At 41.1% G+C, this 27998-nt stretch overlaps 2 protein-coding genes across 4 annotated transcripts; one reads left to right on the top strand and one right to left on the bottom strand.

Moving 5' to 3' along the window:
- Nucleotides 1–15: 15 nt before the first annotated feature.
- LOC308390352 (neurabin-2-like) lies at nt 16–22346 on the top strand. Of its 2 annotated transcripts, XM_080872284.1 has the most exons (12): nt 16–471; nt 927–1018; nt 1266–2812; nt 12646–12778; nt 14622–14742; nt 14959–15063; nt 17213–17345; nt 18863–19015; nt 19132–19185; nt 19333–19562; nt 19647–19743; nt 20862–22346. In XM_080872284.1, the coding sequence occupies exons 3-12, from the start codon at nt 1379–1381 to the stop codon at nt 20910–20912; spliced, it is 2511 nt and encodes an 836-aa protein (XP_080728410.1). In that variant the 5' UTR covers nt 16–471; nt 927–1018; nt 1266–1378; the 3' UTR covers nt 20913–22346. The 2 variants fall into 2 exon arrangements, with proteins under 2 accessions (XP_080728410.1, XP_080728411.1); XM_080872285.1 differs by lacking the exon at nt 927–1018.
- On the bottom strand, nt 22344–27897 carry LOC308390350 (histone-lysine N-methyltransferase PRDM9-like). Of its 2 annotated transcripts, none has more exons than XM_080872279.1 (7): nt 27759–27897; nt 27338–27453; nt 26314–26397; nt 25233–25510; nt 25060–25127; nt 24735–24925; nt 22344–24580 (listed from the first exon to the last, which is right to left on the bottom strand). In XM_080872279.1, exons 2-7 carry the CDS (start codon nt 27432–27434, stop codon nt 22593–22595), a joined length of 2706 nt encoding a protein of 901 aa, XP_080728405.1. In that variant the 5' UTR covers nt 27435–27453; nt 27759–27897; the 3' UTR covers nt 22344–22592. The 2 variants fall into 2 exon arrangements, with proteins under 2 accessions (XP_080728405.1, XP_080728406.1); XM_080872280.1 differs by having other exon boundaries at nt 27338–27506; nt 27759–27890.
- Nucleotides 27898–27998: the final 101 nt, after the last annotated feature.

Below are 27998 nucleotides of genomic sequence, written 5' to 3'. Positions count from 1 at the left end.
GTCAGATGAGAACACTGGCTAGGTGGCACTACCGCCTTGTTTAACATCGCCTCAGCCTTTTTTCAGTGACTAATATTCACCATGACAGTTAACCCATGTAAACAAGTACATTACACTCTTCTTGCCTATGTATTGAGGCAGCTGCATGAATGGGTCGGCCTTGCAGATAAAACAAAACAAACCCCAAACGACTTTTGAAACCGAGACTACGTGGGCAAGTTCAAAGCCTTCAAAAAAAAAAAAAAGAAAAAAAAGAAAAAGAAAAAGGAAATGCTTTGTCTACGCTCGGTAATAACGTTTAAAATATCTATCGGCGCAGATGTAGAATGCAGGAAGCAGCAATGTGTCCTGCAAATAACGGATGTGTTATTGGCCAAGGAGATTTGACGTGAGTGAGGTGTCACTGGGTCCTATCGCTGGTTGAACGAAAAAGACCGCGACTTCAGTTTTATTATTTTTCGTAACGAAACGGTAAGTATCCATATTTTATACTTTACAGATACATTTATTTAGTGTAAAAAGCTGCCTCTGGACTGCTTTATTAGGGATTTCCTTTTAGTGGAGGGGGAGGGGTTTAAAAAATACGAAAAAAAAAAAACATTCGGGGCGTCCGTCTTTTTTGTATAGTGTGCCACCACAGCCTCATTAGGTTAAAAAGAAATCATAATTTTTTTAAAATATTTTTTTAAAAATTATATGTTATGTTTTTTTCTTCCTCTTCCTTAGAGTAGCATTGCGTATCGCTTCTTCCTTGGAATGACTGCTTTTTTTGTAGCGGGAATGAAAACCACACCACTCACTGTAACATAGTAGCTACAATTAATGCACCTCCGCCAAATATTGTAAATGAAGATCGTATTCGTTTAATGGTCAAAGAATTAGGAGCAGACGGGCACTATGACCCATGCATTCCCCCCTCCATGCAGCAGCAGCAGTCTGCCGCTACCAGAGGACCAGAAATCTGCAGCTCACAGAATGAAGAGATCAAAATGATGCTGCCTCTAAAAAGGGATTAAACGTAAGCAATCTGTCGTCAGCTGCGGTAAATCCGCGGCTCATTACTCTTCTGTTTTTCTGTGCAAACATTTTCAGTAACTAATGCAATTATCTGAGAAGGTCAGGCTCGCATTGTTGTAACTGCAAACGAGCTATTGACAGATGCATCGCGCTCACTTTCTCCGCTGCACTAGACGAGAATTGCAGCGGATGCAGGCAGGCCTTTAATGCGATCTGTTGTTTTTGTTTCTCTCCATCTGCCGGTCTAGTCTGGGCGCCACCTCGCTGGGATCGGCTGCTGGTGGATAATACAGATTTGCCACCGGGAGTTGAGAAAGGAGACATGCCGTCGTTGAGCATCAGTTGCGACGCTTGACTGACCATGATGAAGACCGAATCCACATCCAAGAGCACCGGCTCTGGCTCCACGCTCAGGAGCCCATCCCCGCACAGGAACGCGTACGAGGCGGGGATGCAGGCCCTGAAGCCCGTTAAAGACAATGCTGCAAATGGGGACATGCAGGAGGGCCCCCGAGGGCGCAGGTACGGCTCTAATGTGCACCGTATCAAGAACATGTTCCAGCAGATGCAGACCACATCCCCGGCCGACGCAGAGGGTGAGGACAACGCCAGGATCGCCGACAAATCGGTGCGCCTTTCCCTGCCCAGAGCCGGTAGCCTGAACGAGAACGTGGATCACAGCGCGCTGCTGAAGCTAGGATCCACCGTGTCCGAGCGCGTCAGCAAGTTCGACACAAAACCGGAGAATGGGCACCAGCGGGCCTCCTCGCCCAGCTACTCCAAGCTACAGGAGACCCGCCGCATCTTTGAGGAGAAGCAGCAGCAGGAGAAACTGCAGCAGGAGAAGCTGCAACAGGAGAAACTGCAGCAGGAGAAGCTGCAGCAGGAAAAACTGCAGCAGGAGAAGCTGGCTACAACCAGGGTGTTATTGAAGGCAGATAAGGCCTCGAGCTTTCAGGATGGCAGGTTGGATATGGTGGCCCGTTTTAATGGCAGCACAGAGTCCCTGGACAGCCTGGACACTAGTGAAGCAGTGTCCCCTACAGTCAGCCAGCTCAGTGCTGTGTTTGAACGGGCAGCCGAGCTCCGGAACAACCTCCACCGTCTCTCCTCTACACCACCACTCCCTTCCAGAGGGGTCAGCACCAAGGTAGGCGTGTTGAATTCCAAGATAATCACAAAGAGGGTCAGTGCCTTTGCATCAGGCAACCAAGGGGATGAGATAAGCATTCAGAAGGGACAGGAGACACCTCCAAGGGGCTCCAGAGGAAGGGTGACTCCTCCATCTGAAAGCGTTAATGGTGGCCAGTGTGCCCCAACTACTGAACTTTACAGTAATGTAGGAGAGCCGAATGAACAGAGAGAAAAGACCGTTTCAGATGCAGGTGTCGAGGCCAAAGTTGATGTTAAACCTGAGGAACACTCTGGGACCAGCGAGCCCAGCAGCACAATACTGCAAGGTGACATCCACATGTCGGTGCAGAATGGAGAAACTGCCTCAGAGAAGCGAAGCTCTCCAAAAAGTGCCGACATGGTCAGGCAGGATGGGGACAAAAATACAGAGGAGGAGGAAGACAGGACTCTCAGAGAAGAACAGTCGGGCCGGGACTCTGTGGATATCAGTACCTACAGTGCGGTGGGGGAGGACTTTGAAGGAAGCCAGAAGGATGAGGAGGAAGACGAGGGCGATGACCGCTATGAGCCAGAGTCCAGCTGTGTGGAGATTTCAGGGCTGCCTGTGGAAGAGGATCCACCCCCTTCAAGAAAGATTCGCTTCAGCACAGAGTCCATCCAGGTGAGGAAATGTGAAGTGTAAAAACACCCTGAATTAACAGAAAGAACTGTAGCTAGAACACGGAGGTGTTTGCTGTCACATTGTACCCCCGAACCTTGTTTATTAATCAGGCTTGTGTGCTGATTTCTGAATTGTAACTATGTTGTGGTGTGGGATTTTCTTTTCATCCTGTGTCTTTAGAGGCTTGTTGAACTTGACCTTAAAGCTTATCTGCTGTGTTACAGTCATAGCCAGTGCCTCTGTCAGCTTTTTTAATGAACTCGCTCAGCCTCTGCCAGTGTCACACCAGTGCTGACATTTTGATTTTAGCCTGTTTCAACACAGGGCTTTGCACACTACTAACACCCTCCTCCCCAGCAGCCAGTTGCTAATGGATGGGCCTGCATTCCTACTGTGCAGCTGACACGGGCCCCAAAAGTGCCTCAACTGAAATGCAGCAGGAGCTGCTTTTGTAAATAATTGCCTTTTTTTGGGGGGGGGGGGGGGGGGGGGGGGTAAAACAGACCTGGCAGGCCTGGATAATTATCCCCATTTTTAGAGAAGTGGATATTGTACTGTGGAAAATGAAAGGTCATCGGATGCTGTATTTGTGATTGTGTGTGAGATAAAGACAGAGGAAGTGAGAAAAAAAGAGCACTGTAATCTCTTCTTGGACCGGTGCAATGAGAGAATAGGACAGACGAGAAGGAGGAGGAGGACGAGTTGATTTGAAGTGTCTCTCGTTGTCTGGGGGCGGTGTAATGATCCGGAGAGGAGCATCAGACTCTCTCCAGTTCAGTGTTGCTGCTTTGCTCTGCCTTGAGGTCCAAGGCATACAGCAACTCTGCAAGCTAAAGTGGGCCCTGACACTTTGTGTCACACACATTACTTCTCACAGAAAGGCTCTCCTGTACCATTTCATAGCTTGTCAAGTCCAAATTTTCTCTTATCGCTGCACATTGTCCAGAACCATCCAGTTTCTGCACCCTGACATTTGAATATTATAGTTTAAAAACCAACCTGACATAGATACTAACAACATATACATCAAATATTGGAATTAATGAAAGACTGCTAAGGACTGCACATATATGTGTTGGATCAATGCAGATATTTCTAAGCTAAATAAGCTAAAGAAAACAAACTGAGAAAATAAGCTTTTGGGATTATAATGACAAATATTGACAATATAAAATTAAAAAGTGTACAATTAAAGGCCACCAGTGGTGCTCTGGAAGCTTTGTTTTTGCACCTGCTTTCTACCTTCACAAGCTCATACGAGTGACATTATTAAATATATCCAGTGGTTTCAAACCATTTCATCGAGAAACAGTTGTTCGTGGTAATGAACCCAAAACTGTAGCAATCTGTCAGATAACGGAAGAGAAGATTACTGAAGAATATAAACAACACAAGTTATGGAATATACTTGAAAAAAAAAAATCAGCTCTGCAGATGTTTGTCAGGCCTCAAGGATGCACACAATGCACTGTGATCCAGTGAGAAAGACTCAGTGAAGCATAATTCTGTGTGTAATGCAGTGTTTTATGCACATTCCAAAAATTTGGAGAACGTCTTTTCATGTACGGTAACTGACACAAGTGTGAAATCTGATTGTCTACAAATTACTAGTTATTCTGTTAAAGGTGAAATTAGGCCTAACATTTTAATGGTAGAAAACAAGCTTTCGTTTATAATGTTAGAGCCCTGATCTGGTTTGTTAATCTTCCAGCACTAAAGATTCTTTTCCAAGGACATATCCACCCACCTTGGAATGGTCAGAGTCAGACACACTGATTAGACTGGCTGATTTGAAACAGTGCACATTCAAAAAGAAGAACCAATCAAAAACAATGCTCAAACTTTGAGAGGAATGGAGCCTGTCTGGAGAGACAGTGCTTTATTAGCTATGTTATCCTAGATGGCATTGCACTGGATTTGCTGACTGGCTTTTTCTGGACATATGTCAAAAGAAGGAATTAATGCACTGAGAATAAAGTGCAAAGCAGTAAAGAATAATGATATATTCTACATGTGGAGTAAGCCTTCTTGTGTAAAGAATATAACCCTTAGTAATAATGGACAATTTGATTGGTAACTGTAATTTCATTACATATTGTAACCAATCACAGTAACATTAATTGAGACATTAAATTACATAGTTACTTCCGAACAGCAATTATACCAATAGTGATGTGTGATTATGTGTCACTATTAAGCTCTAATATATTGAGCAAATGCCTAGAAATCAGCTTTGTCCCATAAATCACATACAAGTCATTTGTGGGCTTGCTGTGCCTGTCATGCAAGTGCAATAGAGAAGAAAACACACTTTCAACATTATTTTATCCTCATGAGATCAAGCGTGGTTACCAGGAGGAGGCATTATCTACGGTGTGATAAAAGCTGTAAGTCACGACTTTGATAAAGAGGAGAATTTCGTTGTGACCCTGCAGCGGTCAGTGAAGAAAAAAAACCTCCTACTGAGTCCTTTCACACTGTATCAGTGTGGCCTTTGTTATGGAGATTGATGCAGGGGTGGATGAGAGTAAGGGGGATGCGAGGTCAAATGGGAGGGGCGTTATTATGCAGCTCAAATGTCATGCGAGTGCATAACAGCCAGCTCTTAAGTCACACTGTCACTTAGTTTCACTGCCAAACAGGAAGTGCTCATTTTTAGCGCATATTTCTCGTCTGAGCAACAGTGCAGCTTTTGGTCACAATTAAGTCTTGTTGTGGTGACAGCGGTTGGACGTCTGCATGCATGCCTTTCTCTGTCTCCGATTCATACTGATTGTTCCCCTCCATCTGTCTGTCTTTCTGTCCGTGTCCTCTCAAAGTGGCAAAAATAGCAGATCTGCTTCGGGTAGAGTTCACACTGCATTCTTTGTTTGCTCCTCCTCACACTCTTTCTCCTGCTCCTTCTTTTCTCCCTTTCGCTCTTTGTCACCAGTCTGCTGCTGCTAGTAAAAATAGCAGCATTGTTATCATCACAGACCTGCCTCGCTTTTCAGGGCCGCCTCTTTTGTCGAACACAGGAAGCTGCTTCTCATGTCTTATTTATTTCTTTAGCTTGTTTGTTTTGACTCAATTCTATATTACTCGGTGTATTTAGCCTGACCACTTAGCCCCCTAGCTTGTTGTGATTTTTAATTATTTATCCCACTGTGCAGGGGGAGCTTTTTGCCCCTCAAAAAAGAGAGAGATAATCTCCACTAGATTTGGGCTGTGTCTCCTCCAATCCAGGAATAAGCAGATTTATTTGCCACCTTGCTTACCCCTCACCTCACCTACTCCTAAACATTTTGTCCTTCTGCACCACCAACCTGGACTCTTTCTTCTAGGTCTCTGCCTACGCTCCTCAGTCTCACCAGCCTGCTCAGAGAACACCTATGATTTTCTTTCACACTGTGTTATTAACACAAACGATGACTGTACTTATAAGGTAATAAACAGAGGGTGTTGAATTTTGACAAACATAGAAGGAGGTGTTGCTGCTTTAAAGTGTCTGCCACAAAACACAAAATACAGACTACCCTAAATGCACCACAGAGATCATCCAATAAGGGAACTGCCCATGAAGAGGTAACCATATGTTAAGGTATCCTCAAACTGTCTATCACTTTGACTCAGCAGGCCTGCAGTATTTCATACAGTGCATTACTCACAGCCAGGAGGAGTGGAAGACCAGACAGATTATCAGCAAGGTCAGACTGCCCCACTTCTCGGCCCTGCACTGGTTGGTGGTGGGCTGCAAGCATTTATGTGATGTGCCCACTCGTTCAGGTTACTGCGACAAGCCACATTACGCAACGTCTTGCTCATGATGTCTGAAACTGTTTTGTCTTGTCCCGCCTGCCATCATCTTGTCCAAAAAATGACAGGCGTTGGTTACAGTGACATGTGAGGTGCCAACCGTGCTGTATGGATGGCTGAACATGTATATTTGTCTTTCTCAGGCTTTACTGGTCCTGTAGTTAGGATGATTGTTATTTTATGTTTTTATTAATACCAGAAAATATAGAATGGAAGAATGGAAACGGTTTTCCTCCTTGAGTAATGGTGCTGCTAGTTAATATGCTTTTAAAAGAGGTTTTTTTTCACAATTCCTTGACTGGTTAAGTGAGAAAAGGAAGGCTGGAAAAAAGACATGCTGTGGAAGAGAGCCAGCGATTAATAACAAGTAATAATTAAATGCAGAGAGATCTATTAATACACAGTGAGTGAAAAAGGCGACTGAAGAACAAATACTCAATGCATCATGGGAATCCCCCAGCAGCCTACACCTATCGCAGCATAACTAAGGGAGGATTCAGTGTCACCTGATCTGGCTAAACTATATGCTTTAGCAAAAAGGGAAAAAACCCCAAACTAAGTCTGTATGTAAAAAAGAGCCATAGGGATACAAAAGAAAATGTCATAACAAATGTAATCAGTATGATATGGTAACATAATAAAACATATACCCAACATAAACACAACATAATAAAATATATATAGTTACAGAGTTTAGTTGTTGTATCCTTCTGTATAGTGTAATGCCATTCAGCCCTCTGTGCTGACCTTGTTTTCATATTGCCGTGCCTCTCTCCAGCGTTAGCGCTAAGCCTAAACATGACTGCTGACCAAAAATTGTTCTGCCAAAATAGATGGGCTTTGGTGCCATGCAAACATTACTATGACGAGCTGACCATATCCATTTTATTGGCAAGAGAAGACTGGTCAAACGTGATCGCTGCCAGAGCCACATCCTTATTTTCTGTCTGCATGGTGCACATCTGGCATGTGGATTAACCCCCAATTTTAGTAGGATTTAGAAGCAATTACCTGCCACTTGTTTAACCTATGTTAGTTTAGATAGTGGCGTCATTAATCTTTAGGAGGAAAAGTGTAACATACGCTTAATTTTGACAGCTTTATTAAGGATGGATTAATTACTGCGCACATATTCGTATACAGGGAAAATTGAGGCATTCATATATCAGTGCATGGTAATGAACTTTTGCATTTAGCTAGAAATTGAGAAAACTGTACGTCGCACATGCAAAGCCTAGTATGAGCAAAAAAATGCTGGAAAGCTTTTTTTTTTGTTTTTTTTGCTGAATGCAACGAGAGTGGAAACACTCTTTTAGGAAAAACCAGTGGCACCACCTACACACATCCTATTCGCTCCATCCAAAATTAGAACAGTTTTTGGAGTCAAGAGGGAAAGAAACAGCAGTTGACGTGCTGCTGTGGGCAGTGGGGGTGGTGGGGTGTGGGTTACGGGCTTGCTAGTTAACACAACAGCGTTATCCAATCACACTGTAGCCAGAGGGGCATCAAGATGCAACCACACTGGAGCAGAGCAGAGGCATGGTGTGGCAGCTGTATCATTTTGCCATTTCGGTGTCACGACAACAGCGTTGTAAAATGGTTGTCGTCACTTACTGGCTGCTTTTTAATACCCTTTACAATCCCAAATAGGTGCTCTGTATAGACACAAACACAATCTCTAAGCTGGTGAGTGGCTGTAGTTTTCTGCCCATGGAGCTTTTGTAGGACATCCGAGGCGGCTGGTAGCAGAGGGAGGGAGGAAGGGAGTTTCCTGGCCATCTGTTAGCTCCTCTGACCTACTATCTGCCACAACTGGAACAGCGTCCTTCTCTACCACACCCCCCCTCCCACCACACTGCCTTTAATCCCAATGTTTGTCTTCCCAAGATAGCCACCTCACTGTTCGTAGAGTTCATCTACAACGCTGCGTGCTTAGGTAAAGCGAGGTCAGAGGTTGTATCGTGGAGAATCTCAATTAGTCTGTCTGTAAGGAGGGAGATAGACTTCCTGCTGGAAGCGAGAGGTAATTCTGTCAGTCAAGGATGATACTGTAGCTTGACTTATAGCATGGCCAGTTTCTCCAATAGCTGCAACGCACAGCACAACTACAGTGGTGATCATTTATTACAATTGCAGTAAAATAGAGTCGCTCAGTCTTCTGTCTTTGATGTTTTGCAGTATCATGGGTGTAAATTGAGGGCTTCACAGACCATCAGCTGTGACCTATTGATCTTTAAACTCAAGGGGTGATGCAGTGCCACGTGAAAGTGTCACACTGGTGCTCAGAGGTCTCTGTTGTTGTTTTACACTCTGTTACTTGCAAATAGTGTATTTTTTTGGCCGCTTAATCCACATTCTGTTAATCCGTCTAAATACAAAGGTAACCTAAATCAGAAGTCATCTGACTTAAGTTCTTCTCCCATGCTAACTATTGTGAGTTTAAATCTGATGGGATTCACAGAGTAAAGTGTAACAGCAGTGTATCTAATGGTTTTAGAACTGCTGAACCTAATTAGTCTTTACTCCATTCCTTTTTTGATTGAGTGTTTTATTTACAAAATAGTGTAAAATACAGCAATTTGTCTACTTTGGAAGTTGGACCCACTAAATAATGAGCATTTATGGATATTTATAGGTTTTGTGGTCAGTTAAATGAAAAGCCCAGGACAATGGGAACTATGCTTATTTGCTTTTTTTTCTTTTCTTTTCTGAGTGTTACATGAGAAGATTGGTAGATTGATACCGTTCATGCCTGCAGGGTCAGTATGAAGCCACAGCCAAGAGTTGGTTAGCTTAGCATAAATGTAAATGGTAGAAAAGAGAAAGAAAAAACTATCTGGGGTACCGTCTGCAGCTGCTCAAGAAGCAGTTTTTAAAAATATTCATGTGTTACTACTTTATTATGGGGCCATAATTGTGGTTTCTAGTTTTTGTGTTCAAGTAAGCAAACCTGCTGCTGGTCATAACTTTATATTCAGTACCCAGATGTCACAATGTTTTTCCAAAAATACTAAAACAAGTGGCAACCTCCATGAAAAATGCAACTACTGTGGAACTGAGTAATCATAAGATGGCCGGTTCAGGCTCACTGTAAAACTGAGTCAATCCCAATAAAGTGCAATGTTAAAATGGCTAGTTTCAGCTATAAAAGTAACATCTTTACAGCCTGGTACCAAAACAAGTCCCTCACAACAAATATTGTCACTTCCACCTTAAAAAACAAAAAAACAAAACAAAACAAAAATCACAATTACTGTATCCATCTTTTATAGACAGTATTTGTACTGAACTAATTCTTCCCTGAGAAACTAATAGAATAATTGACACTAACTGAACTCTAAAGCAAATTGTAATTTTTATGCCATAATTAGCCCCCCCCCCCCCCAAAAAAAAAAAAAAAAAATCAAAAGAAAAAATCATCCATGTCATTGCTTGCGTGATCTGACAGTGATGGGGAGAGATTTAACTCAAGGCGATTACATTTTAAACTCTATTGTTATGGGTAAGGACAGCCCAAAAGTAGGAGCAGAAGCTTGTACAGTGCTCAATGATGTAAGAGAATACAATGATACTGAATAAATTTAAGAGAGGAGGGGCTGGTTACATTTCAAAGGAGCTGTCAGAAAACTGACAGGCTCTTTACTGTGGGGTTGCCACGGAGACGGGGCCCCATACTGTAGGACTGAAGAGCAGCACGGAAGCTACGAGATGCTACTTCTGTAACACAGATGGACAAGCTAAACAGGCCGGCGACATGCAAGAGTTGCATTGAATAAAGCAAACCAAGGCTTGAGGAAACAGTGTGAAAGTGTTGCAGAAGAGGGAACAAAGATTGTGGAGAGAAAAGTTGATAAAATAAATCAAAGAATGTGTAAAAGGAGAAGGTCCAGCACTGAATTAGTGTAGCCAGCGGAGCATGCAAGGTGGTGCATACATAATCACCCTGGAAGACTGAAAGTGAGGCTTTTAAAGATTGGGCTCTCTCTTTCTCCCTGTGTGTGTGTGTTTGTGTCTATGTGAGGCCTGTGAGCAGCAGCTGCAGAAGGCCTCCATTAGCATGCTGGGGGTGGTTATGTAAACTGTCATGCTGTTAGACCAGAGTGAATGTGGGAAGTTGAGCCCTGAAAACAGAGGCCCCTGTCTTCATAAGAGCAACTTCAGTGGTTGTGATTGATTTTTATTTATTTATTTTCTCATTAGTCTGTTTGATACAGATGACTGCTGTGAAACAATACAGCTCGGACTAAATGCTGTGGCTGTCTCAGTTGAAAATGTCAATACATTTGAATTGCATTATGTCCGCATTAACAATGTTGGTCAGTTATTATCGAACCATGAAGCCATCTTGTCTGTCTCAGCTACTTACGCATCCAAAACCTCTAAGTAGTGATCTTAAGCTTTTTTCAATCCATTAAATTGCTGTCCTCAATGGAATGATGGAAATCAGTGAAGGTGATTTAGAAAGAGTCATTTCTCTGAATAGATCATATTAATTTTAACTTGTGTTAGCTTAAGCTGGATTTTCTAAAGAAATCAAACAGAAATATTATATATAAGCTTACTGACCACTGTGTGTGTGTCTAACTTTAGCTCAGTGCCATGTGGACATGGTTTAGAGCTCCAAATAAGTATCAGAGTGAGAAAGAAAGGTGATTTAAGTGGCTATGAACGTGGCATAGTAGTCAGCTGGTGGTGGTGGAACATAAAGCTGTTAGAAAGGAATTTGAGCACCGGTGCAAGAAATGTGGGGGAGAAAAAAAATAATACTCAGATTAGAGTCAGTTTCCTGTGAGTAATGGTCCTGTTTCCTCCAGTACTTCCTCTCTTGCCTTTCTGTGACTCTGTAAGTCATCTTCCACAAAGCACGTGTAACTGATATTAACTGAACCGTTCAGTAGTTTGAATTTAAGTATCTGTAGTCACGTCATTCTGCAATCTGCCCACTCTTTTACCTGTTAATACACAAATGCAATAAAAAGTAAAAAAAAAAACCCAAAACGAATCACTGCTCCTCAGGGTGCACAGGAAGTGATTCTGGTGACAGCAGCAGTTACTATATTTGGAGTATGTGCAGGAAGAGTGATAAGACACAATGGCTCCAAGGAAAAGAAAGACTTGTCTAGAAAGAAAGGATATCTATCTATCTCTCTATATCACAGAGGCCAGTTATAAGGAGGTTTATTAGGCAACAATGACAGTGGCGTGAAGCGTGGATATGGCTGTGCGATAAAACCAAAATCTCATATCCCGATATAAGACATTTATCGTCCTGACAAGGATATAAATCACAAAAATGTAATATTTTCTGTAAATTCTGTGAATCTCAGGCATCTCGACTTGCGTGAAGTTTTTCCAGTTGGGCGTCCTTTACCTGTGTTTTAACCATGCATGAAACTATACATTTTTAGACATAAGTTCTTTCAAAGTTTGAGCCTAATGTTTATTTTTAGCACCTGACGGCTCTTTTTTGCTTCTCATCCGTAAACTCTCTGCATACTCTTTCCCGTGATTCAGTTTATTTTGAAAAGTCTCAACAGGATCTTGAGCTTTATTGTGAAAGGCTTACGTGGAAAACAAACAAGCGGACTGCAGTTTTGTTGCTAAAGACAACACGTAAAAACTGGCACTTGTCCATCCATAGTGTGGTTATTTTAAATATAAGAGAAAGATAGAACTTTAAGAAATTTATATAGCTACTACAGTGACCATCAAAACGATGAAAAAATATTGCTGTAAACAAACGATAGCATAATAGGAAAGATAGACGTTTTTATATCGTCATTCGATATATATCGTTATATCGAACAGGCCTAAGCGTGGATCTAATTTTTGCCAAGAAAACAAATAATTTGCCATAATTTTGAACATTTTCTTTTCAAAACAAAAAATCCCAAAACAACTGTGACTCACAAATGTCCCGTTTCAACAACAAACAAATTCTGAACAGGAATAGATGCTAGCAAAAATCTGCTCCGCCTTGCAGAGACTTGATGTAAGTGTGATTCTCAGTCTGATCTTGTCCCTGTCTCATCCTACAGGTGTTTGCCACCTATTCCAACGAGGACTATGACAGACGCAATGAAGATGTGGATCCAATGGCAGCGTCTGCTGAGTATGAGCTGGAGAAAAGAGTGGAGAGGCTGGACCTATTCCCTGTGGAGCTGGAGAAAGGTATCAGAACTAAACCCTGTTTTTTTTCTAACCAGTCGAGTATTTATACAAATTCTTTCTGTAAAATCTGCACTTTACTTCGGGCATATAAATAATTCTAAGCATTTACTGTACTTTGACTTGCCTGAGGCTTCTTTGCACCTTGCTAAGAAAGAGAATACAAAAAACCCACAAATGTAAGGTTCTGTATTTGAATGATCAAGCTCCCATTTGGCTCCCATCTCCGAAGCAATTAAAAAAAGTCCTGCTTTAAAAGACCTGCAGGGTTCACCAGCTGCCTTCTGCTCTCCCCAATGACTTACAGATTTGCAGTATCCATGTAACATCATAGTGCATTTCTATGTGTGTAGAAGACTTGTGTACAGGGCAGATTACGTGGGTTACCATATGTAGCAGTGTTCTTTATAGGTGTTGCGGTGTGCACGCTCTACATTAATTAGATCATGATAGAATAGAAGCTGAAATAAAAAAGAAACAGTGCTTGAAAAAAAGAATACGCTAAATCAGCACATAACGCCTCTGGGAGGAATCTAGGTGTTATATTGATTATCATCTAACTTTGACGTCACAGACGTCAACAAAACTAATGTTTTATTTTTTCAAGATCACATGAAGGTCAGAGCTTTTTTTTTTTTGTCCTCAAGGTACAAAGAAACTTATGCACTAAAACTCAGTTGTAGTTTGCACAGAATGCTGATGTCAGGTTGAAAATCCCCAAATTCAACAGACGAAAAAGCTTATGATGCGTCATCGTGACATAGATTGGGCTTTCTTTAGAAATCTTAAATCCCAACTATGTGGTAACACAAACAAACAAACAACAACTAATCTTTTTAACCTCTCACATATCAAGAAACTACAGTTACAGTTTTTAGTGTACCTTCCTTGTTGTTCCTGCATTCATTCTGACTTTCAGTTACATATTTCTACTCTTGAACTCTATTAGAGTGCATTTGCGTGACTCATCGTTACCATTATCTATCTCATATTAGCCCTTGGTGCATCCCCTCAGTCAATCCTCAGTCTCAAACGAGCCATTCTGGTTTCCTATCCCCTCACTTTGCACAAACAGAAGGTTTGAACAGAAGGCACCTGTAATATGTGTTCGCTTTTTTCTGACTTATAATCCAACACTTTAAGCTGATATTTATTTTTTACAATATTGGTTTATTATATATTATGGTAAGCAAGTCATTTTAAGGTACCCTGTGGAGCGTGCTGGTAAACTTTGCTGGTAACCATACATGGTTTCTATATGATTAAAGCTGGCGCAAATGTTGGGGGAAGCAAATGTATAGCCTTGAGGACACGAGTTGTGTTAAACTTAATTTAAACTTTACTTAAAATTAAGCGAATATAATTAATAAAAAACTACAGTGCACCTTTGAGTGGGTTTAAATTATAGAGGATAGCAAACAAAGGTTCACTAACTAATTTATTAGCGCACAGCTGAAGAATTATTAAAATTTAGCCTCTTCTACAACCACTGAAAGCAGCTATATTTCTTTTTGCTATGCCATAATAACACATTCATAGACTGTACATTAAAACATGGACATAGCCACACTGACTTCAAGCGCTGGGTCATGAATTCCTGTTTTAAAAGATCGATTTGAGCATTGTGACTGTTGCTATCCCGTCGTTCTGAAGTCAGAAGTGAAGAGAGGTGGAATGTTATGTTGTTAGCTAATGTTAGCTATCTTGTGGCCATTCAGACAACTGCAGGTTCTGTTACTTTTGTGTTGGCTGCATTTTCAGTCCCAAAGGTTGCCTCTTCAACAACAAGTCTGTTACAGACAGATTACAATACCAGTTTGGTAACAGCAAGCCTGATTTCTTTCAGACGGTGACGGCCTGGGCATCAGTATTATTGGGATGGGTGCAGGGGCTGACATGGGCCTGGAGAAACTGGGCATCTTTGTGAAGACTGTCACAGAAGGAGGAGCAGCACACAGGGATGGCAGGTATGTTTCTTCGTACTTTAAATATTCCTGATATGATTAAAAAAATGTACTGCAGAACTGAAACATCGCAGGTCAGAAATTAAGGGAAGTTGAACAGGCCTTTGTTTTGTAAATCAAATGTCACCTTGAGGTTATCTTAGTAGTTGTAGTGTTAGTTCCAGGAGTGGATTCCTTATTGTTCCTCTAAATTCTAAGCCTTTAAACTGTCTGCTTCAGGATCCAGGTGAACGATCTGATTGTGGAGGTGGATGGGACCAGTTTGGTGGGAGTCACCCAAAGCTTTGCCGCCTCTGTACTCAGGAACACCTCAGGAACCGTTAAGTAAGTCTCTCTGACTAACCAATTTGCTTTGAATCACTTTTACATCACAAAACAAACCTTTTTTCTTTTTTGTAGACAAGTAGAAGTTGAAGTAGAAATGCTAGTTTGCTATCAATTTCAGTTTTACTGATATATCTCGACAATTTTATGGATTTTGTTAAGACTTTCACAAAAGGATCCATTATAGTGTCTTCGGGTGTCCCCTGAATCTTCCCTTTTAGCACCATTTTAAGTAAAAAAAAAAAACTGGTGCAGTCAAACTATGATGCACAACTTTTTGCATCAGCCTACTCTGGTTTATTGTCTATTCTAGTACAAATGGGACCATCATTTACAAAATAGGACAGCATACTTTATTGAATACAACTTAGAACTGCAGCATATATGTACCAGAAATGTTATATTGAGGTCATAAAAGGAAGTGCAATGTGCTATCTTTTTCTAGTGGCAGCTAATGGAGTTGCCCCCTACTGGCCATTATAAAGAAAGCAGGGGCAGGGTATTTCCTTATTGGCTTTTTTTGACTCATTTGCAATGTACTTGACCTGGAAGTTGGAGACACATACTTGGTACTGAGTTGAATGCATTCTGGTAATAAAGTTGCTCCCTAGCAAGATAGATCCATTCATGCATCACTGTCAAAACAGTGCATTGCATGTTTTTTTTGCCCCTTAAAACCACAGATGAGGAATATTCACAGAGTACTGGGTTATTTAATGAGTCACAAATACATATCAGCAGTAGTACAGTTTTACTGCGGTTTACGTGCATTACCACCACCTTGAATCATTAGGTCGGCGTTCTTGAATTTCCAAGTTGGAAGTGTGAAAATTCTGACTAGGAACTCAGATATTCCAACTGCAAATGTAACGCACTGAAAGCTCCTGAACATCAGACTGTTGTCAGTAAATTGACTTTCTAATGTTAGTATTTAAAGTACTTCCATACTTTTAAAGTAATATAGATTTAAAGTACATTAAACTACTTTAATTTGTGGTCTTTGTTAAATGGTCTTGTATTTTTGTAGCTACTATTTTGTGGTTTTCTAAATGCCTTAGCAGTGACCAGGATATGTGTTTTCATTGCTAGTTGCCCTGACATTAAGCATTCTTCCTGAAGGAGATGATTTCCTTTTGATATTTACCCACAGCACATTTTTTCACACAAAGCTTACTTCTACCACATCCTGCCCATTCACTTCACCAGACTTTAGATTTATATCGCCAGTCTCCCAGGGTCGTGATTATACCCCTTAGTATTGAAAAGCTCCTTTTAGAGACATTCGGTATAAAGTCCAAAGGTTCCACATCAGAGCCACTGAAAACAGTTATCAGGAACCAAAACACTTTGTATCAAAAGTATAATTTCAAAATGCCAAGGGTCTATTTGTAGCCTTTGCGCTTTGGATTTTTGGTATGGCTCACTGTTCCCGTGTGCTTCTTTTGTCATCCATGCTCATTCATAATTCAGGGTTTAGTGGTCTGCGCTGTTGGGATAATTGCTAGTGTTGTGTGACTTGTGAAGATCAGAGACCTCCATAGATAGCTCATACATTATAGATCTGCTGCAGTGATGGCGAAGGGCAATAGAGCTCCGACCTATTCATAAAACAAACGTCACGCAGACAAATAGATTGGGACAGGAAGTGTGTTTATGAGCATTTAATTACCTCTCAGTGCTGCAGAAATTGAAAGGCTACAGTGGCTGGCTTAACAACCATCTGTGGCTTTGTCATGATTCGCTGTCCTTTACCCAGTTTACCATTTGTGAGCGTCAATCAAGAGAAAATATAGTGTCTGTAATGATCTGTACAATGTGCTAAAAGAGAGGACGAATTGAGGGTTTGATTCGTGCACCCAAGAGGGTAACTATGTAGAGAAGATCTTTGTTAGAGTGTAAACAGGAAGCCATTTTCTGTTATCAGAGAGCCAGCGCATTCCAGCTACATTAATACATTATGCTATACTAACTGAAGAATGAAAACATTCACTGCCTAAAGAGCCGGTGTTTGTGCTCCTCAGTGTTCAGAACAAAGAAGAGGCCAACATGTATTATTTAGCATATACATACAGCATCACAGCATATATATATGGTTTTGTCATAGTTTTCTGTTCCTGGCTGAGGTGGAATAATATATGCCTAAATGCAGGTTTGTGATTGGACGAGAGAAGCCGGGTGAACAGAGCGAAGTGGCCCAGCTCATCCAGCAGACCTTGGAGCAAGAGCGCTGGCAGAGGGAAATGATGGAGCAGCGCTACAACCAGTACATGGATGAACAAGAGGTTAGAGGGCAATAAGATTACTGAGGTTACTAATGAAGCGTCTAAAGACAAAACACGTTGATTATCATCTCTGTAAGTCTGTGAGGAAGGGGGCACATTTCTTCCCACAGATAATCCCTCAGTTGATGTTTTCATGATGGTGGTGAAGACTGTTATCTAACACATGATTCCCCAATCCCCTCTTAGTTAAAATCAGGTGAAAGCATATGATTCACATCCTTTTTATACTCATCAGTCCATTCAGTGATCCTTCCTGCGCTCTAGGTGGTGGACTTTGTAAGCGAGCATGCCCATCAGGGTAGTAGTGTTATATCACCGGATAAAGGCGATCACTCAGAACAACTTTGAATTGATTTGTAGGGATTCCTTCCTCTTAAGTGGCCAAGTGAACCAAAACCATGCCAGGAAACTGTCTCCCCCCCACAGCGTAACAAAGCTACCACATCCCATCACTGTAGGGATCAAAGCATAAAAACTTTGCTTGCGCCTGGTTTATCATTCTTTAACTGGTGATGGAGCAACATCTGCACATGCACAGTAGAGAAGTGAGGGTGAAGTGCTTACTAATCCAGCTTCACCCCTCCCCTCTGCACAAATACAAAAAAATGGGACATAAGATATTATTTAACCACTGCAGATGACGCACAGTCCCACACAAGCTGAGCTAACAGAGCAAAGACATCAGTAAACAGCCTCACAGTTAAGCACAAAGTGCTACCTTAAAATCCTCACTTAGCCCTCTAGGATATTGGTTTCCCTGTAGGATTAAAAAATATGTGATTATTTTTATGAACAGTGAAAAAGAAAAAGCCACACTGTGATATCCAGTGTATTATAAACATGATCAGAAAATATGCTCCGCTCAGGGTTGTGACTAAGCAGAGGGACTTTTTTGTGCCCTTTAGTTTGTCAATGATGCCTCAGATTGTTTCGCTTTTCATTCACATACACGGAACAGGCTCAGGAACTGTCTATGGTTTCATTAGAATAACAGAGAGGAAGTTCCTCCATTCATGGACAGTAAGAAGATTAGGTGTGGAGTTGCGTAATGAAAAGTACAGGCGCCTGCTTGAGTTGTGCACCATCTAGTGTCTATTTGGCGTCACAGCACAAGAGGACGACACCATCAAGACACTCATCAACACTCTACCTTCTTGTTTCCTTTAGCATTATGTCCAAAAATTAATTAAACAAATTTAAAGAAATATATTTGGTTTTCTCCAGGAATTGCATAAATTGAAAACCCTCCTGGAAACCAATATGTGCAAAAACTATATTTTAGCATTGGAAACATTGACAGATTCAAATTTTGTTTTCTCTGTGTAAATCGTATCACTTGAAAGAGTTTGTTTACCTGCAAAGGAGAAGGACAACAAACTTTAATCTCACTCACTCTCCAGCTATACATGCACTTTCATCTATATATATAAAATATAAGTCATAAGCTCTCCTTTTTTTTTTTCTTTTCTTGATTTTTGCCTATGAACGGGGTCCTAACCTTGACCATATCCCTGCAGGGTGGGGAATACGGCACAGATGAGGAAGAGGATGATGATGAGGAAGCTAGTCCACCGTATCCCACTGCGATCGAGGTGTTTGACTTGGCGGAGAACGAGGACATGTCGCCTCTGGAGACAGACCCTGAGAAGCTGGCCCATAAATACAAAGAGGTGAGCCATGAATGTCGTAATTACAACATTTCTTCTTTAATCAAAACTTTTTTCACTAATGCACCTTATATTTAGAGATGTGTTTAGAATAGTAACACTGGGATTTTTTTTTATAGCTCCAAATAAAACACGCTGTCACCCAGGCTGAGATCCAGCAACTGAAAAGAAAGGTAATTTAAAGTGAATATTATCATGATATTTTATGTAATGGTTCTATTAAGAATAAGCAAAAGAGCATTTCTTATCTTTAGAGTCAGAGGAGTGTGTCCGTTTACATCATCATGTGATTGAAATGAATGAATCACGCTTTCTTCCAGCTGCACCACGCAGAGCAGGAGAAGCAGCGCTGGCGTATGGACAAGGCCCAGCTGGAGCAAACCCTGCAGGAGAACAAGGAGCGAATGGAGAAGCTGGAGGGCTATTGGATGGAGGCTCAGAGCCTGTGCCAGGCAGTGGATGAGCACCTGAAGGAGACGCAGGCCCAGTATCAGGCCCTGGAGCGCAAATACAGCAAAGCCAAACGTCTGATCAAGGAGTATCAACAAAAGTAAGACCGTTTAACTACATGTACAAAAGCCCGAGAGAGTTGTGAGATCAGAGTGCCAATGCTGTTATCCTCTTCCTTTAACAGGGAGATTGAGTATCTGAAGAAGGAGACCCAGCGCTGTGCACAAGTTGGGGCTGAGGCCAACCTTCTGAAAGAGGAGTCAGGGCAACTCCAAGAACAGGTATACGAGGTGCCTCAAGGCAGTGTGTGCACATTTAATCTTTACATTTAGCAATTAATATAATATTCACACAACAACTGTGTGCTGGTAGGTTTGCAGAGCATTTTGTAAAGTGTTCAAGAGTAAACACCACTTTGCTTGATCCAGACCAAATCTGATCTTGAAACTTCTATTAATCAGAATTGCTTGTGGTTTCAAGAAAATCTTGAAACCACAAAAATGTCTTGGGGAACTTGGAGAAAGTGTGATGAAGTTGAAAGAGTTTATGTATGTTATCATTGAGCTGCTGTGTGGTTGCATTACTAGGAAAGTGCATGTCAGGTTACGGTGTAGGATTTCAAAAAGGTTTGAAGCAGAAGTATAATGCAACGGAAAACCTTGTTGCTGATTTAGAGGTTAAGGTTGATTTTATTGCATTAAAAACCCAACATCCCATACAGAGCTTCTCTTCGGTCTAGTTTATCCTCCTGCCTCCCTCCAGCAATTTAAAACTTGCACTAGATTCATTCATAAGCAAGACCTCCTTCTGATTTTCCAATATTGAAATGTTGATATTTGCTTGTAAAAATGGCTGTAAAAAAACTGTTTTCTACTATTAAGGGAGGAGTCTTTGTACCTTTTATAGTGCTGTCATTTAGCTTTTAATGCTGTCGTTATTTTGCTTAGGATTAAAACCGTTGATGGAAAGAAGCTTTTGCTAAAGTTTATCTGTAGTTCCTATTTTTTCCCTGCTTGTTAGTAGAAAACAGAATACATGAGTGTAAATGAGAGGGAGATGGGTGTAACAATGAAGCAGCAAGCCATAGAGATATTGTTCCTGTGTGCCTCTTGACAAAGCATGCTGAACATGGAGCTGCCAAGCAGGAGGATAAAAAGAAGACCATAGAGGAGGTTCATGGATGTAGTGAAGGAGGACATTCAGAGGGTTGGTGTGACAAAGCAGGAAGCTAAGGATAGGATGCTATGGAAGAAGATGATCTGCTGTGGAGATCAATGGACCAACTGAAAGCAGAAATGCACAGCAGAACACATCATCTCCAAAAAATACAAAAACAGTACGAGTCACATTCCAGCAGCGCTTCATTGTTTTAAGTGCATTTTCCTCTCTTCTCTTTTAGGTGGCTGATCTGGAGTGCCGAGTGGAGGAGCTGAAATCTGAACCATTATAAAAGCCTTTTCTAATAAATATAGAACTTCACCCGACAAAGGAGTGTTTTAAGTACTTGCAACGAACTGCAGGGTATCTCGTGTGTCCAACTTGAGCTTAATTTGTGGTCGCATACTGTATGTGCCCTCAGGCTTTGTATTTCACCCACTTAACCCTTTTAACCATGTTTTTCTGTTGGCATTTATGGGAAGAAGAGCAGTTTTATCATCACAAACGGACTCCGTAGATGTACTGTTCCTTTTTCATTCCTTTTTCATTCAGTATTTTCTCCCTTAATTTGTGATTCTTGTGAAAGCCCAGGCTGTTGCTTTTCAATTGCCAAAACAAAACAAAAATCCTTTCTTTCTTTCGCTTAGTTTTGTGACATTTTTTTCTGAGTTTGTACAGATGTGATACTGTGTGGTTTAACAATCAGTTTGGTTTGTAAAAAATTTTAATGTGCATAACATTTAACATAATATAAACTAATGAGAGTCGAGGGTCGTATATTTTGCGTGGCAAAGATGTGTAAATTGGATGGAGACCGCACTGAAGACGACAACACATGGTGCTTCACTGGATTGGAGTAATAAACGGGAACAAGTCTGACGTGTCTTTGAAACTGTACAGTATCCCAACCTTCGTAGGGGTCTCGTCACATAACCTTTAGAACCAACTGCTGCCTACCTTTCAGACGTGTTTGTGTATTTTTTACACATTAGGACTCGCGAACAAGCGACTAATCCTCTGGTTTCAACCCCTCACTTCTATCAAAAAGAAAAAAAAAATAGAAAAAAGGAAAAAAATGGACCACGGAAACAAGCCTCCACAACTGCTGTGCCACAAACAATGGATATCTCTTCCCTCCCCTTCAAATGGATGTTGTCATGGACTTGTAGAACTGGAATTAGTTAGGACTACTGATGTAAGAAACATTACTGGACTGGGAAGTTAAAGAAGCCGTTACCAGCAGCAAAGTTTTAGATTTAAGGAGCTCCTCTCTAACCAGCAGCTGCACTTGACACCGCTGTGTGTAGCACATGGAAAACACTGCCAGGTTTCTACCTGTTTCAGTTTACGCACAGTTTAAATGAAACTGAGTTTTACTTGTGTCAACTGTCATACCAGTATGTTTGTATAGTTCAGGTCAGACTGAAATATTTTAATTTTACTTAATATTTATAATATAGTCAAGTTGGAAATATGAGCTAACAAAGGACAAATAGTGACAAAAGCAATGCAAAAATTAATGTCCAATAAACAAAGTTATACTGTGTCATGTAAAAAAAACAAGAAAAGACAAAAAAAGTAGTAGATCTGACTACAAAAACAAATTTAAGACTACTTAATTGAAGAAAAAAAACAGGCATGGTTATGAGTATTTTCATAATATTAAGGCTTGTACAGTGCACATGCTTTGCATTGTATGTTTTGTGGAATAAATGGTCAACAGTGATGGTTACGTTGGTTGTTTATTTTTTAGTGCAGTTTGACACTCAAAGACAAGTATTTGTTGGTGTTTTTCCTTTTTTAACTAAAAAAAAAAAAAATAACTAAATGCTTTACAAGAAAAATAAAAGAATGTTATGTACAGGACATTCAATAAGTCATCAAGTACACAAGCGGGAAAGTGCAATTTAGTTCACATTTAAGCTCCTGTATTTCATTTTAATTTAAAGTCTTCAAAAAAAATGCGATTAGACTAAATGTGCATCTTCTGATGGTGCCTCCTGAGATGATAGTTTCGGGAAAAGCTCTTCCCGCACTGAGTGCATTTGAACATTCTCTGTCCCAAGTGAAGCATCTGGTGAGCTTTGAGACTCTGCGGTCGGCTGAAGCTTTTGCTGCATTCGGGGCAGCTGTACGGTCTCACCCCCGTGTGCTTTCTCTCGTGTCTCTTCAGATCTCCCGACTGCCGAAAGCTCTCCCCGCAGTGGGTGCACAGGTAGGGCTTCTCCCCGGTGTGAGTCCTGAGATGTACGTTGAGCTGACCGACGTACGAGAAGCTTTTGCTGCAGTGAGGGCAGCTGTACGGCTTCTCGCCCGTGTGGATGCGCTGGTGCTGTTTCAGACCGTAGTGGTTTGTGAAGCCCTTTCCGCAGTCGTTACACAAGTACAAAACCTTCACTTGCCTGAAGCATGTGTGAGATTTGAAAGCTTTGGCAGTCATACAGTTCATGCCACAGTGAGGACACGTATATTCTTTTTCCCCCTCTTGTTCCTCCAGCTGATCCGTTAGGCTGTCCGACTCGCAGTGTGAAAGATACTCGACGGGATGGTGCCTTTTAATGTGTTTAATAAGATAGCTCTTCATGGTGAAAGAGAACTGACAGAAGGAGCATGGGAAGAGCTCAGACGTGCAGTGATACTTCATACAAGCGTTACTCTTCTGATGCTGTTTAAGGTTACTAGGTGTAGTGAAGACCTTACCGCAGCGATCGCAGCTGTAAGATTTGGCCTCTACATGTACCATCTGCTCGTGCCTTTTCAGGAAACCAGACTTATTAAAGGTTGCTCCACACTGGCCACATCTGTGCTGCCTCAAAGTGCATTTATGTGCTTTGAGGTCATCTGGGTTTCCATATGTTTGTTTACAGCGATTGCAGCTGAACCATTTGTATTTTTTTAACTTCCCATTTCGGACAGAAGCCGCCTCTGGTTCAGCGGAGCTCCTCGCAGGCTGAGCAGGACTGGTAGCTCTTCGTTTAGGCGCAATGAGCTTAGTTATGGCAGAAACTCTGAATCTAGCTCCAAATCTCTGAGGCCTCTGAGAGGGAGGATTCTGGACCGATTCAACGCTTTCACCGTCAGGCATTACATCGTCTTCGTTATTTTCAGCTGTGCTCTCATCAGAGTGATGTTCATTTATGTGCTGCTGAAGGTCATCCACTGAGGAAAACGCCAGTGAACATTCGCCACAGCTGAAGGGCAATATGTCGGAGTCCTCTGGATCCTCATTTGTTTTTGTTTTACTCTGTTTCTGGTGACGCTGCAGGTGTCTGGTCAGGTCATTGTACTGACCGAAGCATTTCTGACAAACAGCGCAGACGTACGGACGTATCCTCTCATGGACAGTCACCTTATGCTTTTTGAGGGATGATTCCTTTGTGAAACTCTTACCACAATCTAAACAGTTTGACTGGAGTGTTTCTGACTCACCTGCACAAGACTCAGGAGCCTCAGTTGTATCCATAGCTTCTTGTTGGTTCTCATTTTCATTCATTTTTTCAGATACAACTGAATCTCCTGCCTTTAAAAGTTCTGACTCTGGCGTTACACTCTCTTTGTTGCTGAGGACTTGCTTCTGATTGGAAGCTTTTCCTACAGCCTGCTTCCTATGAACTAACTGATGTCTGATTAAGCCAGATGCCTGGCTAAAGCTTCGCCTGCAACATGGGCAGCAATAGGGGCGTTTGTTGGAGTGAACACAAAGCTTGTGCCTCCTAAGATGAGGTATTTGCTTGAATGTCTTTCCGCAATCGTCACATGTTTTAGATTCAAGAGGATCAACAGACAGTACCACCAGTGATCCTGCAGCACTGGAGGCATTATTTTCTCCATCAGCTACTTCAGCACTTTCAGGCTGCGTGTGAAAGTATTCTGTGTGTCGCTGGAGGAAGGCTTTGGTGGTGAAAGACAACTGACAGTGGGCGCACAGGAAGATCTGAGTTGTACCGGATACAGTACTCTCTGCATTTTAGGAGAAAAAGGCGAAAACATCAACAAAAAAACAAACAAACTATAAATCAAATTTTTAAATAACACAGTCAGGAAAATTTTACATGACTATGGCTCTTACAACGATCACTTTTATGGACTATTGAGACTAGCAAAGTCAGGGTACCTGTTGCATTCAACTTCAAATACCACATCTGGGCCCAAGGATCACTAAAGTGGGCATGAAGTTTGCTGCTGGGCCACACCAAGAGCTCATCTCCAGTATTTATGGTGCGACAGCAGTGAAAGAGGATGCTACCTTTGTACTGGACTGCCAACAGATTTGCCTCATCTCTATGACGGGCATGGTTGACATACCTGTGTCAGGAGGGAGGAAAAAAAAAACATTTTCTAATAATGTACAAGCTGTACAAACTGTGATTTATTTCATAGAATATAATTAAAAATTAATTTTGTAATTCAACAGGAAACAACAGAAAAGAATTCAATACCTCATCCAGTTTGAGTATGATTCTTTGGCAGCATCAATGTAGTCATAGTCATCCTTATCTTTGTAAATCTGCAGTAAATTGGAATATTGTCACAAAATACACACAAAGAACAAAATATGCATCAAGAGGTTTAAACTTGTTTTATTGTTTGGGTTTAATACATCCCAGCTCACCTCCCATGAGAAGTCACTTGCCATGGCAATCTCCCTTGTTGTCACTTCCCCCTCAAATGGTCCAAAATGCATTCCAGGAGACACTGCAGGCCCATAATTTAGGACCCCAATCCCTGCACTGGGAATACTAGATCTGCCTATCATCAGGCCAAAAGGCAGAGTCAGGAGGGCCCTCTGCATGACGCCCATGTTTGTTGGAAAATCGAGAATAAAAGATGGGCCATTAATGTTGTCAGGATCACTCTGGTCCTGGAAGAGAGTCAGGCACTCCTCGCAATCTATAAAAATGTAAAAACAAGGGAAAAAAAACAGAAAAAAGCTCATCTGGGGTAATTTTTACTGGACATACCACAGTGACAAATTATCAGTCAAATATTGTCATTATTATTATTAAATATTAGTAAATCTTTGAATGAATGTGTATACACTGCAAATATTTGTGTAGGTTAGGTCCTCATGGGGAAGACCACTGCTAAGTCATCCATCTAACACATTCTACAGTTCAGCTCTAGTTTACAAATGACAAAAATGTGTGGCTCAGAAAGACATGTACTAATCTACAGGTGTGTCCCTATTAAAATCTAAAGAAGATATAACCAGACAGAGAGGTAGGGTTAATGGGATAGAAAACTGAAATGTGTAAGTTTAAAGACTACTGAATAAGACCATAGCAAAACACTTTGACTTTCATTTAAGCGTATTATATTTACTTAGCAATGGTCCTGGAGTTGTGGTCAGAAGTTTTGACACACTTATCACGGGCCTGAATGTCAAGTTAATTTTTGACTTTTAACATTTCTTTGAATTATTCGATTTCCAGGGTGAAATGATTGTACAGCATACATCTTTAAAAAACAAGAATTGGGCGCACAAGTTTATTTTGGATTTTCTCTAATCCACAAAGGGTTAAAAGTATACATACAGGTTCAAATAAATCCCTACCCCCATTTGGTTAAATGCCCTGTAACATGCTCGGCCAGTCTCTTTTGGCAGCGATGGACAGGCTTGTGACATATTTCTGGCTGGATATTAGTTGTACCTAAACTGCAATAGCAAAAGAGTAAACATGGGGTTTGCTTACAAAAGCCATCGTCACCATCTGGGTTTTCTCCCTGCCCCACAGCGTCCAGTAACTTCTGTATTGGCGTGTCTGCTGGCTCTAAAACTGGCATCACAAGAGGAACAAAGAAACTATTTTAAAGGCTATATTACAGCACTGAATTCAATTCAATTTTTTCAATTCAATCTTTATTGGCAGACTACATGTCCATAAAAACAAGACAAGAAACACACACACACAACTCCCCCCCCCACACACACACAACACAAGGTATACCATTAAATATATATATGTATATAAATAAGTATATAAAGCATTTGTAAAAATATAAAACCATAATATACATAAAACACAATTACTTAAAATAAATCAATAAATACACAAACACTTTAACCAGTGCTTTCTGAGACTGGATGAGTAACGGGAACCACTCACTGTCGGATCTGTAAGTGCTAAAATTATACTGTTACTCGAACCATCCAGTCGTTCTCTAAAACTGAACATTAACTTTCTTAAAAGTGCTTTAAAAGTCCAGACACCCACAGCTACAAACATCTGACTGGCACTACCACTTCTAGGTATCCTGCAAAGGATTCTCATCGCATCATTATATGCAACATGCAGCTTCTGCATGCTACATTGTTTGTAGGATGACCACAAGGGGGCAGTATATAGCGGTGTGCAATACGCTTTAAACAAAGCCACTTTAACTGGAAGTGAACAAAAGCTGAATTTGCGTGCAATAGTATTTGCCTGCACATAGAGCTTACATCGTTGTCTGTATATGTCATCATCATCATTCATTTGCTCAGTAATAAAGTGACCGAGGTATTTCACCTTTTTATGAACTTCAAGAGTTTTTTGTGCCAGTTTAAACAAAGGGAAATTTAGCTGTTTATCCTGCTTGGTTCTACATATCAAAACAGCACTTTTAACAGCATTGTACTCAATGTCATATTGCACACCATATTCAGTACAGACATTAAGAAGATCCTGTAACCCAGCACTGGATGTCAACGTTATTTGTAATGTCATTATAGTGTACCTGCAGGGGGGTTGTTTTCAATGGGAATGCACTCCTCAGTTACAACCACCTCCTCGGTTGTCTCAACCCACTCCACGCTGCTGCTTCTGTCCGTCATGAGTAAAAACTGTGGATAGCTGGTGGGAATGATCAGTCTTTACGGCAGTTGCTTACACAGGATGCATGCACACTGTCAAAAACATAGTAACATGAAGCTACAGCTAGCATTAGCTAACATTATCTCAGCACGTTAAACCTCTTTAGCCTTTAACATTACAGCTATAATACTAACACAGACAAAAAAAAAGGACCAGTGGCAAAGGTACTATCAAATCAGTCTCCGATAGCTAATAACGAAAATGTGGCTATCACAGCACAAAACATGACAAATGGCATTAATGCATGTGTAGTTAATAATATATAAAGAATAGAACTTTTGTACCAAGCTGACGTTCAACGGCTATATTTCTGGAGTTGTTTCGTAACTACCGTCCAAAACACGAAAGATTAAGCTGTTAGCGCATGACGCTTCACTAGAAACCACAACTAAAGTATCCGAACCCTAAGATACGGTCCCCCGGAAGAAAATAGAGCACACTTTCAGAATAAGAGTAAACGTTTCCTTCTTTTTAAATAAAAGTGGCAACGTTTTTCAAATATGTGCTGTTCTTCTACTATCGCT

This window comes from Rhamphochromis sp. 'chilingali' (genome assembly GCF_963969265.1).
Source record: "Rhamphochromis sp. 'chilingali' genome assembly, chromosome: 22".
NCBI lineage: Eukaryota > Metazoa > Chordata > Actinopteri > Cichliformes > Cichlidae > Rhamphochromis > Rhamphochromis sp. 'chilingali'.
Note: the sequence above shows the minus strand (reverse complement) of the source record. Positions and strands in the feature narration are given on the sequence as shown.